The following is a 17,905-nucleotide window of genomic DNA, read 5'->3' on the forward strand; positions in this document are numbered from 1 at the left end:
ATGACCCAGTTTCCAAAAACCACCAGTTACTAGATGTAAACATCACACCAGCACACACAGTAGTTCAGTGAGAGTAGCTTTAATACAAAAAGCTATGTACATTCACCTCTGAAGAGGTGACACATGCTCTACCATAGCCCCCTCCGTGCTCCAACCATTAGCTAGCAGAACTGTAAGGCATCTTAAGTTCACAGTTTTCACAATGCTGAAGCCAATTCAGATGTGTGGTACCTGTTTTGCAGAAAAGGGTTTTTTTCTCAGCTAATGCTTTTTATGACATTGACAGGCAGTTGACTTCTGCAGTAGTATATCATAAGTCATTTAAGTGCAGTGACACTGGCTTAAAAGCTGTTACTATTCAGTCTGTATTATGCTGATGGTCAAACAAGCTACATAACTGTGCAAAACCTGCAAGGCCACTATACATAAATATATACATCTAATAATTTATGTGGTAGGAATGTATCTTTCATTTGTTTATTCCCATTACATGTTCTCCTTCCAAAGTATTAAACTTCTGCACTGAGGTCGTCCCAGATGTTTGCCGGTGGTTTAATATTGCATTCCAAATTCGGCAGAGGAGACCACCCCTGTATGAAGAACAATAGAGAACAGTTAGGGAGGACTCCCTCATCTCCATTACTTAAAAGTGAGCAAGAAGTAAATTCTAGAAATGCCAAGGATATACCAGTTATGACAGGACATGAAAAACAAAACACTACACTTCCTTAAGGCTATAGCTAAAATGCCTTCTGGGTTAGCAGAATGACAACGAAAGGCCTTGAACCAAGGGCTAAGAAAAATAAGTTCTTTAGCCTGTTTTCCATGTGATAACATCATCCTGAATGGTGCCGAAATAGCTCCCAGCCTTGATAAATGCCAAAACGTAGATGGCTTGAAGTACCTGAGGTGGAGTAGTTGCGCTGTGTCAGTTAAGATGTGAAAAACTTTTAACAGAAAATCAGGGATGAAATTCACAGCAGTTGCCACTGACCTATCTGAAAAACTTCTAAAAATGTGGGTTTTTTTTCCAAGCTACCTTTAATTAAGCTCTTAAGAATGAATTTAAAAGTCCGTCCTTACCGGAGTTGAAGATACCGCAAATCATCTTTAGTGATATCATTAAGGACAGCACTTAGTGTATAATCTTCCTCAGCAAACTGGAAGGCAAATTTATTCTTAAATTAATATTCCTTCTTTGAAACCAAATTGCTAATTGTGACAACAATGACCTTTTTTAAAAAAAAAAAAGTTGTTTCTTTGTTTGTTTGTTTGTTTTTAATTACCCTCTTGATGGCATCCAAGTCTGCTCCGTGTTGTGTCAGCCAGTTCATGAGCTCAGGGTCTGCATTCTTTTTAGAAGTTGCTGCAGACTGTTGGGAACCTTTAATAGAATACAGAAGTATGGGTTAATACACATCAAAACTAGGGCAAAAGTGATTTTTCAGACTACTGAAGCTTAAAATAGACCATCCTTTATCCTTTAAACAAGCATATGATCCAATACATTTGTGTACAACTGTCAAAGTATGCAGCATCTCATACCTTCAGGTTTAAGTTTTAATCGAAGCCAGTGTAATTCCTGATTTTTTTGTTCCAAAGATTGTCGTAAGAGGGTCTGATACTCTTTCTCCTTCTGAATAAGGTTTTCCAAAAGCCTGTTAGCATGAGAGAAATCAAACACAACCCTACTGTGAATAAATCTAGCAGGAAAAAAGTATTTATCATTTTTAGCGACTACTAAAGGACAGAAACACTTGAGAGATAGTCTTAAGTAACATATTTTATGGTTTACACATTTCATTTCGGTTGTCTGAGACCCAGTTTAGTGGAGGCATTTCAAGGCTTTCATCTATGCAGAATTTAGTAGGCAGCTTGTAAATTCTGTGCCTATTGTCTCACAGCCTCCCTGGGCAGAGCTGCTACCTTTATACTGTAATTTACTGCTGAACAGTGTCACGCTGATGTTCTAGCAGGGACTTCCTGAGTACAGATTTACACCAAATCCATAAAGAATGGGAGCTTCAGGTGTTTACACACTGGCAGCAGCCTACAAATGTAACCCATGAGAGACGGGATGGGCTCTGCTTATGCTAATTTGTGGGCAGCAGGACAGAGCAGCTTCTGGCCCTTCCTTGCAGGAACAGCCTGGAGGACACTGCCACTGGGTCAGGTGGCATCCAAGGAGCTAAGGAAGTAGGAAGGAAATGGGCAGAGTTGCACAAGTCTAATTACTTAACAGAGAAATCCAACATGACATTCTGTAATTAATAATTAATTACACGGAAAAAAAAAATGTGCTGAAGGCTGATGAGTTGTCAAACCAGTGCTACCAGCATATTCTGAATGCACTGGTATTCTTAGAAGGCCTGCTTTATCAGATGGCAGTAAAACCAGGTGAGCAGTATGTATGTTATGTATGTACATGTCACTATAGAAAGCAACATCTGAGAACTTTTCAAAGACCACCTGAACCTAAAATCCACAGTCTCTGTAGGAGGGTTACCTTAAGGTCTCTTGTTGAAGTCTGCCCAGCTCCAGGCTGAGCTGCTGCTGAACCTCATGTGACACCACCGAACTAAGGGTGCTGTCTCCTGACGTGACGGCGGTGAGATCCTCAGCCCCGTTTTGTTCAGTGGGCTGGTAACTGTCCTCTGCTTCCTCGCCATCCTTGTCCCCACCTTCAGTTTCTGATGCTGGCTCAAAGTGAGCTCGAAGCTCTGGCAAAATTAAACAGTGTAAGAATGAAGTCTGCCTTCAGGGGTACTACAGTTTGTTTTTTAGTCCTGTGGGTGGGGGAGCTTCAGCTGAGGACGTGTCCTGGCTGCACAATGTGCTTTCACAATACTGAGCAGGGGAGTAGCAAAGGATGACGTGAGCTGGACCACATATTCTCTGGCGTCAACTGAAAAATGAGTGGCACTGTAACAGCACAGCCATGGCACACCAGTACAGGTAGGTAGCTGTAGATTACAGCTATAGAGATGAAAAATACATTTATGATTAATGCATTTTATTAAAGATCTTGTAATTAATTTAATGAGAAAAACTTGAAAGCTTGCTTTTTCTAAAAAGAAGTAAAAATTTTTTTAAAAAAGGTTTTTTCCCCCCAATGCTGTGAACCAAAGAATTTATGAAACCTTTCTCTTTTTCAGGTAGAATTTCTAACCTCTAACTTCTCTCAGAACTTGCTGCAGGTGGCCACCCTTCCCAGCAAAGAATAGCTAGCATTCTTCTCCTACAAAGTCCTAAAAAAATCTTTAAAATTTGGTTGATTTGGCTTGAAAGCTAAAGCGACTTTGGACCGAAGGGGCTCACCATCAATAAGTGCTCTCAGAACATTCTCATACTGGATGGGGTGCTCAGCACCTCAAAGAGTTATATGTATTCCTAGACAGTTCTTAGCTGTTTGTCCTTCTTGGGCTGGTGATTTTTCCTACTACCAATCTGTAGGCCAAAATCATACTCCTCATATTAATGCACTCTCTTCTCTGCATCTGTTCCATGGCTCAGTAATCCTTTTTCAGAACACAAAACCAGACCTGTGCAGTGTTATCCACCTTGGATTTCATTAAAATGTTATACAATCATTTTCTTTCTTACCAAAAAAGCTCCAGCCCAGACTGAATTTAATCTGCCCTTGTTTTGTCATGGTTGGACCACACCAGTGGTGCAGCATCACTGGTTATCTCCTCATTATCTGCTTTTGTACTGCAAGTGCTGCATTAATCCTCCAGATCAACACTTCTTTCTGTACAACATTCTGACCCTGTGCCTTTGATATAGTGGCACATGGGATGCAGTTAATGGCATGCTGACAGATTAAATGCCTAAACTGTTCCAATCGCTGTAACTCTTTGATATGTGAACAGACACCTTCTTGTAAAAAGCAGACACCTTCTCCAGCTGCTTTGATTTACCTGGAATAAGAATAGTGACTGCTGCTTGGACTGCACGGCGAATTATGTTATCCATTGCAAACATCCAATGGGGCCTTATTAAATGATTTCTTAATACTTTGTTCACCTGTAAATAAATAAGCAAGTGAAAGAGCAGCAAACAACTATTGCATACACCTTATGAGAGATAATCTTGTTTTTCAACAGCCAGATGGAATTTTATGAAGTAACACCTGCATGGGTCACTAAAACCTTTTAAAGGTCACTAAGACCTTTGAAAGTCTATGCAACCGATTTTAGGCTAGAGCTTTCAAACCGTACCCAGACTGTGACATTCAAGCCCCTCAACAGTACAAGGAGGGACAGCACAGTAAATAAAGGTGAGATCCAGAACAAACACTAGAGCTTGCAGTGAGTACATGGGCAGCCCGTCAAGCACCACTTCCCTTGTAAGGCCTGTCTGGGAGTGCCCACCTGAAGCTCACTGAGGTGCCAGCACATCAGGGCTCTGTGTCCAGCCCCATCTGCCCCTCTGAAGAGCTCGGCTAATGTCTATGGCCACACCCCAGGGTTCCTCCTAGAGTGAGGGAACTTTCAACACTGGTCCACAGGTTGCCAGGCAAAACCTGACCTTCAAACACCTTCAGTCTTTTCTTAGTCTTCCATACGATCAGTCACCAGGGCTTTGTCTGCTCCATACTACCCACATCCTCCCACCTTCCCCAGCAAGCACAGGTGCTTCTGAAGAACTGGGGAGAAAATGGCTGCTCAGCACGAACAGGGTAAAAAAGAAGGGTGAGGAAGAACAGAGGAGCTGCCCAGGAAGAATTCCCCTCTCCCCCTGCTCTAGGCAAGGGACTCACCGCATCCTGAAATCCAAACAGCACCAGATGAATCTGATTGATGGAAGCGCTGTCGAAGTCCAAATCCATTTTCAACTTGGAAATGGTAGAAGCCATCACTCTCTGTTCTGGAGAGCGTATGAAGTCCCTTAAAATCCCAATAATTTGCTTGATGTGGGCCACTGAAAGCTGCAGTTCTTCAGAGCTCTGGAGAAAATATAACAAATGTATAACAAGTTAATCCCAGAGTCGTTAATCATCTAACGGTCACACTACTATTTTTTAGGGTCACAATTTATAGCTTTGACTATGTATGTTTTACAGTGATGCACAGAAATCACAGAACTTTTGTTTCTGGAAAGCCTTTATTTTCTACCTTTTTCTAACTACAATTTTGTATTAGTAATTCATATTTTCCAAAAAATAAATTAAGTCTGCTGCTATTGTGGCTGTCACAAAGGAAAGGAAGGTGGTCCAGATAACACACATATCTACAATGTACTGCAGAGGGCAGCTCTCCTCCATTAAAACAGCAGAATCAGTAAGAGAAACACATTTTTTTAGATGCTATCCTTTCGATATGCTGAATCTGGACTTATATCTAATAATGCAGACATTTTATTTCATTGGGCAAAAAAATATGTTTATATATACATTTAGCCTAAGTCAGAAAAAGGTCTAAGGTTACACAGTGATAGGATTCAAGTGTTCATTCTATGATTTGTAGTCTACAAGCCCCACAGTTAAAGCCATCCAAGTGCCTGTAAGAACAACAACCTGTGTAATTAAAGGGAGAAGTATTACAGAAATTATGGAAAAGAGATGGTTACAGCAGTGCTGCAAAACAGCTGGAGATTGAGGTAGGGCTTGCTGTTACTAAATGATCCTTCTTTATCCTGGAAAATATTTAGAGCCTTGGTTATTTCCGACTAAGATCTCACATATGACTTCTAGTCCTCAGTAAAGCTATAAGCTATTTTGCAGTTTAAGCTCAGAGCAGAAATTTACCCCAGTTGCCTCCGCATCTGGAGCCTGTGGGTTTGCAAAGCTCGACAGGAGCCCCTGGGGTGTGGGCTGAGCCGACCTGCACCCCAGGGCAGCCTCGCAGGGGCAGCAAGTCTTGGGGAGCAGCAAACCCTGCACTGTGCGGAGCCGCTGCTCACGCTGGGCTCGGCTGGAGCTGCCCCGGGAGCAGCAGGACCCAGCGGCGGTGCTGCAAGTGCCTCTGTGCCCCAAGCAAGGGCTGGCTGGGGCATCACAAGAGACAGCAGCCTCCCCTTCATGTACATGTGGTTCAGGGGAAAAAACACGGGTTTGGTAAGAACAGATAATGTCAGTGGAACATTAAAAGCAGACATCAAGAAGAAAAGGCTAAGCAGTCGTTACTGGTGTGAGGCATTGTTTGGCTATGGGTTAACCAAATGCACAATTTTTCTCTCAATCCTTCCCTCCACAGAAATCTACCATAGATTTTTCTAAGATTCATGTACTGTGTTCTTGCCTCCTAGTTTACATATGCTTTGAATTTAAAACTGTTAATCAGTTCCCTACCCTTAAAGCAAATAGTATCTCTTACTACCTGGTGTTCCATTTCCATGTCCTTGAAAGCCACAACAAATCACAACATAAAAACCACCCAACCCACCAACCTCAGGCCCCCAACCCCACATCACATGCCCCAAACCTCCCCCCTCAGAAAAAAAAAAACAAGAGCCCAGCAGCAAGCAAAAGGCGGAGTTAGCTATGCATTCAGAACAGCAAAGGGATCACACACCGGGCTCAGAGATCAAAGATATTCAGAAGGAAGTGAAATTACCTGTGCAATACAGTCCTGCAAATTGGAAGCAACTTTATTCTGTTCTTCCTTAAGGATTTTATAGAGGATCGCTCGGCGTTCACTGTCCTTCCGCAGCAGAAACAGACCAGAATCCTTATCCTCAAGGGAACAAGAGGCGCTCCTGTCCTCCGAGGCTGAGCCCTCATCGGGTACACTGGGTCAGCAACCAGGTGCACACACAAGAGAGACCTCAGCGTTAGCAACATGGCAGTACTGTCAGAAGCGAGTTGGGATGCTTCAGAGGTTAAAAAGTGAGTTGCACTACAGCAGTGGATTGATCAGACTGTTCAACACTCGTTCTGAGACAGAAGATGGCTCAGATCCTCAGCTGGCAAAAAAAGCCAAAAGCACGAGGCTGATTTCATCCAGCTAAGAAGCTGGCATTAATGTCACCCAGCACTGGTTCACTCTTGGGGAGGAAAGCTGAAAACTCTGGACTGAGATAACTATACACACATACAGTATACATACATACAGTAACATACTAATTTCAAAGTATTGTTTTGTGATCTTTGAGCAGCAAAACTGTCCTTCTGCTGCCTCTTTCCCACATTTTTTCATGTGTACATGGAAGGATCAACCCTTCTGCTAACTCCTGAATCCATATCCATTCAGTCAATGAGACAACTGACATTTCTTTGCTGGGAGTGGAAAAGTATCTAAATATACGGAAACCTTAAGGAGAAAGAATCATTGTTCATAATTAATGAAGATAATGTATACAGACAATACTTAAATTAACTAGTAACTTGCCTATGTAACTCGCTTGCTGCTTAACATATCTGCTTATCTAGTAATTATGTGAAAAAATTGCCCTCATAAAATAAAATGTGAATTAAATCCACGTAATCCCTTGTGGGTGTCAAGCAACAAGCAAATGCTTTACCTTAGTAAATGGGAGATGGGATGCTTTGTCTGAATCTCTGAAATGGATCTCTTTGGCCTTTCGAAAAGCATGTCATGCTGTACATCAGAGTCTGGTGAAACAGAGCCATGCTCGCTGCTGCTACTGCCTGCCTGTTCTCCATGGATTGGCAGTGGGAGGGATATATTACGATTATAATCTATGAACAGACATTGTAAAACATGTAACAGAGCTAGGCAGGAAACAGTAATGTGCTCTAAACAGCTGTGATCAGTGGTATCAAGGCCTCATTTTGCAAAATGGTTGAGGGAGAAGTAACCTTGTTGATAGAAAGCAGCAATGCAACTGAAAATCATAATATGCATAAGCAATAAAAGGTGTGAACGAGCTAACAGCTGAACCCAAAGACAGCAAAGCAGCTAGATACTCATATGAAATGCCATTTTGGTACCTTTGCTTGCGCGTGCACACACACACACTCCCCCTTGATGCTGGTCTCACAAAGTGGTACAACTGGATATACAGCTGTTTAAAGAGCCTGAATCAAACCAAGAGGTTGTCAGCAGCTGTGCCATCACAGCCATATCTCTAAGCAGAGAGCAGTCTGCTACCTGCCCTCCTCGCCTCTGCCTGAGTTGACTGATATATATTTGTTCTCTCTCTGACACTAGAGGCATCTGCCTCGCTCTCATGCCCCCTTGTCCTCAGTAAGGGTGCTCTCTCTCTCAGCACTGGCCTGAAGGAAATCTCTTGTCCCTTTCCAGTTCATCTTGAAAGTAAGAAGAAATAAAAAGTAACAGATATTGAGAGCTTGCTGTCATCCTCATTGCCAGTTTGGAGCTGCGTCATAGGAAAGATAAGGAAGTTCTGTCAACTCAGAGGGCACATATCCATGGAGCTAAAATATCACAAAAGTTTTTCATGGTTGTCACTACAAATTCTGTGGAGGCAGGGGAGGAAGGGACCTAGAAGTTAAAAGTTGTTCAGAAAGCTCTGACATACTCCGTGGTACATGACTGATGTTCCAATGGCTGAGGTTTAAACAGTCACAGAAATGAAACAGTATGTGTCACCTTGTGATAATTGGTTCAAGGTATCTCAGCAGTACAGAAAATTGAAAGTTGCTGTCTCAGGAGTAAGGGCTGAGATTTGCTCTGGGCTGCCTTTATTATTGGAAAGAAAAAAGGGATAGAGACAGGATGGAAAGATGATGACAAAGCTGAGGAAACTGGCGCTGAGGGAAACAGCAGAGGGAGGAAACAGTGAACTGCTGCAGCTGAGACTGTGGCAACTGCTGGGCCAGGACTCACCTTAGACCCCAAACTCCCTTTGGTGATGGCTGCGGCAGCCAGCACAGCGTTCCCCAGCTCCAGGGCAGCAAAGCGCACACTTGTCTGCAGCTGTGTTGCCTTTCCCTCCCCTCTCCCAATAGACAATGCTCATAACACTTGCCCACTCTGCTCATGTCTGTGGCCAGCACTGAGAATCATAGAATCATAGAATATCCCGAGCTGGAAGGGACCCACAAGGATCATGGAGTCCAACTCCTGTCCCCGCACAGGGCAACCCCACAGTTCACACCATGTGTCTGAGGGTGTTGTCCAGTCTCTTCTTGAACACTGTCAGGCTTGGGGCCGTGACACCTCCCTGGGGAGCCTGTTCCAGTGCTCCACCACCCTCTGGGGGAAGAACCGTTTCCTCATGTCCAACCTAAACCCCCCCGGCACATCTTCCTGCCATTCCCTCGGGTTCTGTCATTGGTCATCAGTGCCTGCCGCTCCTCCCCTTGTAAGGCAGCTATAGCCACCATGAGGTCTCCCCTCAGTCTCCTCTTCTCCTGAGCTTGCTTCTTGCTGCAGCCCAGTGCTTAACTTTGCAGCACCAGATTCTTTTGCTGTCTGAAGGAGCCCCATAACCACATCAATGAGTGGGAGAAGAGAAGAAGGGAGGAAGGCAGAAGACAGCTCCACTTTCCCCGATATTTGACAAAGATCCCATTGCTCCCAAGGCAGCTAACAAGGCAAGGTCCATCCTTTCTAATGCCATGCAGTTCCTCCAGGAAAACATCCTCAGCCAAGGGCTGAAAAGGCCACAAGGGCATGTTCTTGCCGTGGGGCAGAAGGCTGCAGGCTGCTGATAGCTCCTGCCTGTCACTGCCTCGGCTGAGCAGTGTGAGCTCTCCTGCTGCCCAGGTGTGACTGCAGAGGTGGCAGCTCTCAGTGCCCCTCAGGTCAAGTGATGATGCCCATTTCCTTGCTGAAACCAGCTCAGCTAGATGTTATAAATTCTTTGCTATTTTTCTTCCCCATTACAATTCTGTTCCCTTTCTTTCAAATGTTTCCTCCTAGGGGAAAAAAAAAAAAGCTCAAAAAGGGAAGCAATTCAATTTGCATGGGGAGTGTGTGTGTGCGTGTGTGTGCAGACAGTTGAAAGAAGCAGCAAAATGAATGGCTTTGCTTGTTTTAAATAGACAGTGCCTTCAAACACTAATTATTTATTTGGTGAGTCTATATTAAGATTTGTAATCTTATCCTTGTGAAAGTGCCTAAGGGGGGTGGAAGAGCACGCTAGGCAGATAAAACACAACAACCCGCTAAACAGCTGCTTTGGCACCTACGTGCCAAATTTCCAAGTTACATATGAAGTTTGAAAATGCTGACCCTTGTAGATCCAAACACTTAATAGACCCACATTTTCAGGTGCAGAGCACCTACTCTATAAAACTCAAATCTCTGAAGTGTATGTAATTATGACTCTAAAATCCAAAATTGCTTTGGAAAGTCCCTCTGTAGACAGATGGGAACAACTTCACATTTACAAGCCCTGGTTCTCACGGGGGACTTTAACCACCCCAATACCTGTTGGAGGGACAACATGGGAGGGCATAAGCAAACCAGGAGGTTCCTAGAATGCATTGGTGATAACTTCCATCTCCAAGGGACAGAGGAGTCAACAAGGAGAGGTGCTATGCTGGACCTTGTTCTCACCAGCAAGGAGGGGCTGGGGTGGAATGTGAATGCTGGAGGGATGGGACACCATCCAGAGGGACCTTTACAGACTTGAGAGGTGGGCCTGTGCAAACCTCATTAAGTTAAACAAGGCCAAGTGCAAGGTCCTGCACATGGGTTGGGACAGTCCCAAACACAAATACAGGCTGGGCAGAGAATGGATGGAGAGCAGCCCTGAGGAGAAAGATTTGGGGATGCTGGTTGATGAGAAGCTCAACATGACCCAGGAATGTGTGCTTGCAGCCCAGAAAGCCAACCATGTCCTGTGCTGCATCAAAAGAAGTGTGACCAGCAGGTCAAGAGAGGTGATTCTGCCTCTACTCCACTCTGGTGAGAGCCTACCTGGAGTGGTGCATCCAGCCTCCAGTACAGGAAAGACATGGACCTGTTGGAGAGGGTCCAGAGGAGGCCACAAAGATGATCAGAGGGCTGGAACAGCTCTGCTGTGAGGACAGGCTGAGAGAGTTGGGGTTGTTCAGCCTGGAGAAGAGAAGGCTCCAGGGAGACCTTATTGCGACCTTTCAGTACCTAGAGAGGGCCTCTAAGAAAGCTGAAGAAAGACTTTTTACAATGGCATGTAGTAATAGGACAAGCAGTAATCACTTTAAACTGAAAGAGGGGAGATTTGGATTAGATATAAGGGAGCAATTCTTTACTATGTGTGTGGTGAGGCACTGGGACAGGTTACCCAGAGAAGTTGCCTCATCCCTGGAAGTGTTCAAGGCCAAGCTGGATTACGCTTGGGCAACCTGGTCTAGTGGAAGATGTCCCTGTCCAAGGCAGGGGGTTTGGAACTAGATGTTCCTTAAGGTCCCTTCCAACCCAAACCATTCTATGATGCACAGGATGTAATTTTTCTAATTTTAATTTACTATAAATGAGGCACTTATTTGGGCGAGGGGAAAAGCAGGGTTGGGAGACTTCAGCAACCAAAACACAAAATAAGCATGTCACCATATTTTGTGGGAATTGTTAAATTAAAATATACCTAATTACAAATCACAGGCACTTTCAACAGTTGAGTTCCTGCTGCTTTCCTGGCACGAGGAACATCCTTAGTAAAAGAGAGTGCTTAATGATGGTAATCTTTTATATAACACTTAATGATGATGTTGACTTGCATTTGGCTGGTAATTCCTTACCTGAAGGCTTGAATGCAATTCTACTTTTCTTGCCCTTGTTTACTTGTTTCAGGAAGGCATCTCTGAGCAAATCAGATGCTGTAACACGTTTGCTAGAATCAGGTTCAAAACACAGCAAAATAAATGCCCTTGTTTCAGCAGACAGTGATTCTGGAATTTCAGGATGAATCTTAAACATCCCAACCTGCAAGTAAAACACAAATACAAATTAGTTTTACTGAACAACTGCAAGGAGATCATGGGCTAAAGCTTTCTTAGTGTGATCTCTCACACTCTCGCTGACTCTCATGGAAAAGGGGCACTCCAGGTACCCACACAAAGCAGTGAAGTGACAACAAGGCTCTGAATCTATTTTACTTCATCGTAAGCATGGCATGAATGTCCATGTGGTATTACACAAATGTGAAGTTATCGATGTATCCAACCATCTGCCTTCAGGTAGTCTTGGGATCTGGACATTATCCACACCAAGTGCTTCAAATGCTGCGTCTCCTACCAGCCACAAATCCCTCCAGCTACTGCATATGCTTCCCATCACCCCTGCCCCGCTCTGTGTCTCTCTGTTGCTGACTCCTCTCCAGCACATTTGTGTCCAGAACAGGAATAACTTCCTCCTCCAGCACCTGCTGCCTAGGGCCTGCACCTGTTCTGCTCCTGCCGCTGCCAAATTTCTATGTTCAAATGCTCATGATGACCTTGCCAGACCTTGTCACCACCCCTGGCACTCAGGCCGGATGTCTTCCCTCACCTTTCAGTGGTATTTAACTGAAAAATCACATGACACCTAAAGGTTTAACAAGAGCTTCCACTTTCTTTAAAGCAATGAAAATGCACTTCTACAGGTTGCTCCCTAGTGATTTTTCCAGCTCCTTCATGGTCGTCTTATTCTCTAACGCCAATCTGGCATATATATTTTGAAGCGAGAGTTGTGTAACACGTGTGCGCTGTATGGCATATATCTGGCAAGATTATGACTGGTAGGTCTCTGCATTTTTGCGTATAAAGGGCTCTGGAGAACAAGCAGACAGATAGTGGCCACAAGGGAGATAGTAGCCCAGCAGTTAAACAAGTGCCAGCTGCTCGCTAAAATGAAGAGTTGTTTAAATAATCTCATTATATAGTTGCATTAACATACTCTGGCACCATTAGGCACTCACAATAGCAGTTCAGCTTCAATGCGAGCTGAAGCAAAAAATGCTGAGCAGTTGTACTTCTGTTTGAATGACAGTGTAGAATGTGAAATGCTAATAATGCATTAAGCCCTTCCAAACCATGGCTCTACACACATTCAAAACTCAGTATTTCCTGTGTGTTACATTTTTAATACATGCATTTTGCTAATCTCTGCAATTAAATTTATGTATTTAATAGAGTAATTGAATAAATACATAAATAAATTGATGTCATGTCCTGCTGGCAGGTTACAACTTCTATATATTTACCTTGTCTGATGGAGCATCTTTAACTGATTTGTAAATTTCCATGCATATTTTATACAGTGTTTTATAAATGGGGTATACAATTTCGCCACTTCAAAACATCAGCCTGGCAAGATTTTTGCTTTGGAGCAGAGAGAGAAGACAGCCCCCTGCCTACTGTGCTCTGACAACTGCTCTTGACATGCCCGTCCCTGTGGTCAGCCCATTGCTCCTTGTGCATCCTGGGGACAGGATCCCCCAGCCAGCGCCAGCTGGGTCAGTGTGACAGGCTGACAGCCCTGGGATGCCAGGCTGTACCTTTGTGCACTAAACAAAACCCAGGACAGTTCAAACCAGGACCAGGAAATATGAACGCATCTCTTATCTTAATCTCTGTGGCTCAAGGGGAATAAGCTCTGTCAGAGGCATCCAGAAACTCTGTGGAAGCGTTAGTTTACTTTCTCTCTCGTTTGTTCCTTTCACACAGAACCAGATGCACACACACTATGCTCACAGATGGAACACCACACAATGTATACTCAGACAGGAATTATTTCCAGTTCTTGGTTTCACTCTAGCCCTTTTTCTCTACTTTGTCCAATTCTTTGGTGATTTGCAATTTCTATAGTGACTGCACACCCAGACTCAGACCTTCCTTCTCCTCACCTGCCTTATGTACAACACAGTGTAAATGTGGAGGTGGGGACCTCAAATTTTCCATATCCTAAGTTTTCCAGGCTCTTCTGTTCTTTTTACATGCCTGCCCAGTTGACCTGTTTCATTCCTGGCTTCAAATCTAGCTTCCAGCTTGCTTACTTCTGTTGTACAGCAAAAAGAAACCACAGTTTGCAATTTTTGGTGCCCAGCAAGAAGCAGTTTCAAGCAGGTCCCAGCAAAGCCAAGAAACAGAGAACAAAAACAAATGCCTGACTGTAGCACATTTTGCAATAACAACACTAAAAAACTCTGACACGTCCTTGAAGAAAGAAGTGCAAGAAATGTATTTTAAATATACCAGTTCTGAGACTTCAGAACACAGCTCTATGGCCTGGAAGTGCTTTTGGGCAGGACGTGCACAATCCTGCCAGAGCTCACATCATGAGCCTGTGCAGATCCCATTGAGCACCCAGAACTGAAGCAGCACTTCCCGACAGTTCAGTAAACTCCACTGAAAAATAAGACATGTAGCTCACTGCACAGTTCAACTGTGTGCCAGATCCATAAGATGAAAAGGCATCTGCCAACACAACCGTATCTGACATTTACAGTGATGTGGAAAAAAGTCTCTTTCCACAGGTCCCTCAGGAAAGCTTTAGTGAACCAAACCATGGTCACCCACGCAGCTTCTTTTGACATAGTGTCACAAGTCGACAGCACCAAGGTGACACATTATACTGTTGAAATAGCTACATCAAAACCCATAACCATCCCTTTCTTTGCCTTTTAGCTGTGGCGCATGGGAAAACTCTCAGGCCTAGTAAGTCACACGGCATTATGTGCCATGCTGAATTGCAGCCCAGCTAACTATACTTATTGATAAATATCTGATTTTGCTACCATGGTTCCAGTAATAATTATACTGATGTGTGACATACACGAATAAATTAACAATATTGATAATTTAAAGCAGTTTGATGTGTTATGGCTGTGGTATTTTCCTCATTATAAGAACAAGGACTCTGAAGCATGAGTGAAAACTTAAGTACTTTACTAAAGGTCTACTGCAAGCCAATGGAAGAACCAAAAATTTTCAGTCTGCATATCTGACACATTAGCACATCATAGCTTTTACACTACTGTTAGTTTTAGAGTTAGAATAAGTAATTTTTTCAAATACATTTATTATTAAAACTATCTGAAGAATTCTCTTCTCAAGTATTAATTTGAGCATTTGAAAACAGATACACTAAGAGAAATAAAGAAATAGAGGCAAGAGTTTACCAAGGAGGTAACTGTGATCCAAAGGATTTAGGATGTAAAATACAGATTATTTTACTCCTTCAGTACATAATAAAAATCCTTGAAAGTGAGCCCTCCACTCCCCTTCTACCATAGCTTGGTGCCATGTTGCAGAGACTGGACCTTTGAAAGACAAGGCAAACAGATACTCTGGGAGGGAGGCTTACAAAAAATAAAGACTTAAAGGAGCAGAAATAACTTAGTTGTCATTTTTGAGACTGGTTGCCAAGAAGGAAATCATAAAACAAGAGCAGGAGATGATACAAGTCTTAGGGTAGAGAATATTGGTTTTCATAAGACTTCACTCATTTTTCAGGTTGCTGCTCTGAGTCATGACCTATTTCCAGCACAAAAATAAATGATTACATCCTAGAGCAATACAGCTTTGAGCACGGAAGAATCACTCAGTGAGAGTTAAGAACACAGGTCAGACTGCGGCTTTGTGCAAAATAACCCATTTAACAAAAGGTTACTGCCAATTAAATTAATATTAGAAAATTAAGTTAGTATTTGCAAATTCATAAACTCTATAGCAAAAAAGCTGCACTTACTTTAAACATTGCGGCTTGAGGTTCCCCTAGTTCATGAAATGGAGGTTTGCCTGTTGCCATTTCAATAATGGTACAGCCCAGTGACCAGATATCAGCTGGAGCACCGTATCCTCGTGGCCCTTTATCGATGATTTCTGGAGCCATGTACTGCAAGGTTCCTAGTCAGGATAGAAGAACAGCCAAGTGTTACAGACTTCATTCTTCTTAAAGAGAATTAACACACAACTGTGCAAGCTAAAAATTGTCCAATGCAACCTGTATAGCCAAAATATTTGATTTCCCATCTCAGTGCTGAATACTACACAGAGACTTATGTTTTAACATCTTTTCTATAAATGTTTCCTCCTCATTCTGATACAAGGCTTCAAACTGCCCAAAGTATATTCACCACATAATCCCAAATGCTTCCTTAGAATGTCAAAAATTATCAGACAATTTTTGCAGACACTAAATTGTAAAGATTGTGCATGTAAGAGATGATGAAAACCTGCAAAGTGACAGATAGTCTTAATGAGAATAATTTTTCATGTTTACTCCTACAATGAGAACACTAGTGACAGAATTTCAAAAAGTTAGTCTGAAAATAAGCTATTTTTATTAAAAATAGATAATAAAGAATGTTTAAAAAAAAATTCAAGGTTTACACAAAAACAATCAAGGTTGTAATCAAGGTAAATCAATCATACAATAACTAAAAAATAAGGGAGTCCACTATATATTGCAATTCCAGGAAGTTTTTTTGGATGTCCTTAGGATTTCTGACATCCAAGGTCACCAAAAAAGAAAACACAAAACTATTGAAACTTCTAAAGCTATATGTCTTGGCAAAATATAAGATCCTGCCTAAGCCTACAGTTGGCTTTTAACAAATAAATCTGAATGTCTCTAAAGTTTGCCTGTAGATAATTTTATTTCAATATTAGTTATAATGCTGATAAAAAGAACAGTAGAAGTGAAATAAAAGATGGTCAATTTGGAATCACTGATTTTCAATCATATACTAACAGAGCTAGCAAGAGGTCTTTACAGGACGACAGTCCATACCAGTGACAGAAACCTATAGATGTTCTGAGTGTTTTAAACACTACAGTACTTTCTCCACAAGAATTCCTACCAGTTCTGACATCTTTAAATTAAATTATTTTTCTTCTTAAGAATGCAATAAAATTACACCATGGTAAAGCTGTGAACTATAAAGGACATGTGTTGAAGATAAAAGGGATTGGATATTACTATATTCATTAAATATGATTGATGTAGAACAAAAGCTCAAGCCACACAGGCAGAGTGGTTTTCCTCTAATATCTGTTTCAGACATAATAGTGATCAGCTGTAATAGTGACTTTCTAGGACAAAATTAAATTTTGGACTATCACATTAAACAGCCACAAAAGGATCTTCGACCATCACTTCATCTTTTACCTTACTGTATTTATAAGTTTGTTTGGTTTTCTGCACTTCCAGACATACTTCAATAAAGTGTGCATGCATGAGTTACTGTTATCAAAATTATTAAATAAAAAAGTTGCTGTATTCAAGTATTTGCAGATGTAATTGCAACAAATTAATTGCTACTTAATGAAAAACTCTTAGAAGAAAAACTATTATGCCACCACATTGAAGAAGTCTAAAAAACAAAAAAAAAACAAAAAAAAGGAAGAAAATTATTTAAAAAAAAAAAAAGGAGATAGCAAGACTGTGTTTATGTCGACCACACTCCCATTCACTCTTCCTTGAAAATAGAGACCTAATCATGTTTTCATCACAAATCCAAAGAGTCCATTGGCTCTACTTCTAAATCTATCATCAAAACCCTCACAAACTCTGCTAAATTAGTCTTACCTGTAAATGTTTCGGTGCATGGATTAATTCCTGCCAGCCTTTTGGAAGTACCAAAATCAGATATCTTTACCACGCCACTGTAGGTGTTCACCAAAACATTATCACCCTGTGGTTTGGATGAGAGAGAGAGAGGGAACAGGGAGAGGAGACAGATGAGTAGATTCCAAATCCCAATCTCAGTACTCCTTCAAGTTCACAGTTATTTTTTAATATACCTTCCTACAAACGAATTTTCCAGGAGCACTGTGGAGAAGGGGTTGTTTTATTCATTCCTTTTGTCTTAAGCTTCCATGAAATCCTATTAAAATTTCTGCTTCAGGTTAGAGTAAACCTAACTGAAATAAATAAGATCAAAAGCAAATCACTCAAGACACACTGAAAGAAAATTTACCTTTATATCTCTGTGTACAATCTGGTTCTCATGGAGATACTTGAGACCTTCCAGAATCTGCTTGGTGTAAAATTTAATGGTAGGTTCTTTCATTGGGCCCCATTTAGATCTTAGGAGAGCTGAGAGGCTGCCTAAAAGAGTTAAGGAAGTG

At 42.1% G+C, this 17,905-nt stretch overlaps 1 protein-coding gene across 5 annotated transcripts in view; it reads right to left on the bottom strand.

Moving 5' to 3' along the window:
- Positions 1–45: 45 nt before the first annotated feature.
- The window catches only part of MAP3K15 (mitogen-activated protein kinase kinase kinase 15), an 88,138-nt gene continuing 70,278 nt past the window's right edge, over positions 46–17,905 (bottom strand). For 3 of the 5 annotated variants that reach the window (XM_082058565.1, XM_082058564.1, XM_082058566.1), the window contains 13 exons: positions 17,755–17,885; positions 17,364–17,469; positions 15,522–15,679; positions 11,594–11,777; positions 7,465–7,642; positions 6,558–6,732; positions 4,763–4,948; positions 3,921–4,026; positions 2,507–2,720; positions 1,546–1,658; positions 1,287–1,384; positions 1,084–1,160; positions 46–590 (listed from right to left, as the gene is read on the bottom strand). In XM_082058565.1, the coding sequence (XP_081914691.1) occupies positions 470–590; positions 1,084–1,160; positions 1,287–1,384; positions 1,546–1,658; positions 2,507–2,720; positions 3,921–4,026; positions 4,763–4,948; positions 6,558–6,732; positions 7,465–7,642; positions 11,594–11,777; positions 15,522–15,679; positions 17,364–17,469; positions 17,755–17,885 (1,847 nt within the window). In that variant the 3' untranslated portion in view covers positions 46–469. Of the gene's footprint in view, positions 591–1,083; positions 1,161–1,286; positions 1,385–1,545; positions 1,659–2,506; positions 2,721–3,920; positions 4,027–4,762; positions 4,949–6,557; positions 6,733–7,464; positions 7,643–11,593; positions 11,778–15,521; positions 15,680–17,363; positions 17,470–17,754; positions 17,886–17,905 lie in introns of those variants that run through there. The other 2 variants (XM_082058567.1, XM_082058568.1) reach the window with 2 other exon arrangements.

Source organism: Streptopelia decaocto (assembly GCF_964273445.1).
Source record: "Streptopelia decaocto genome assembly, chromosome: 1".
Lineage (NCBI taxonomy): Eukaryota > Metazoa > Chordata > Aves > Columbiformes > Columbidae > Streptopelia > Streptopelia decaocto.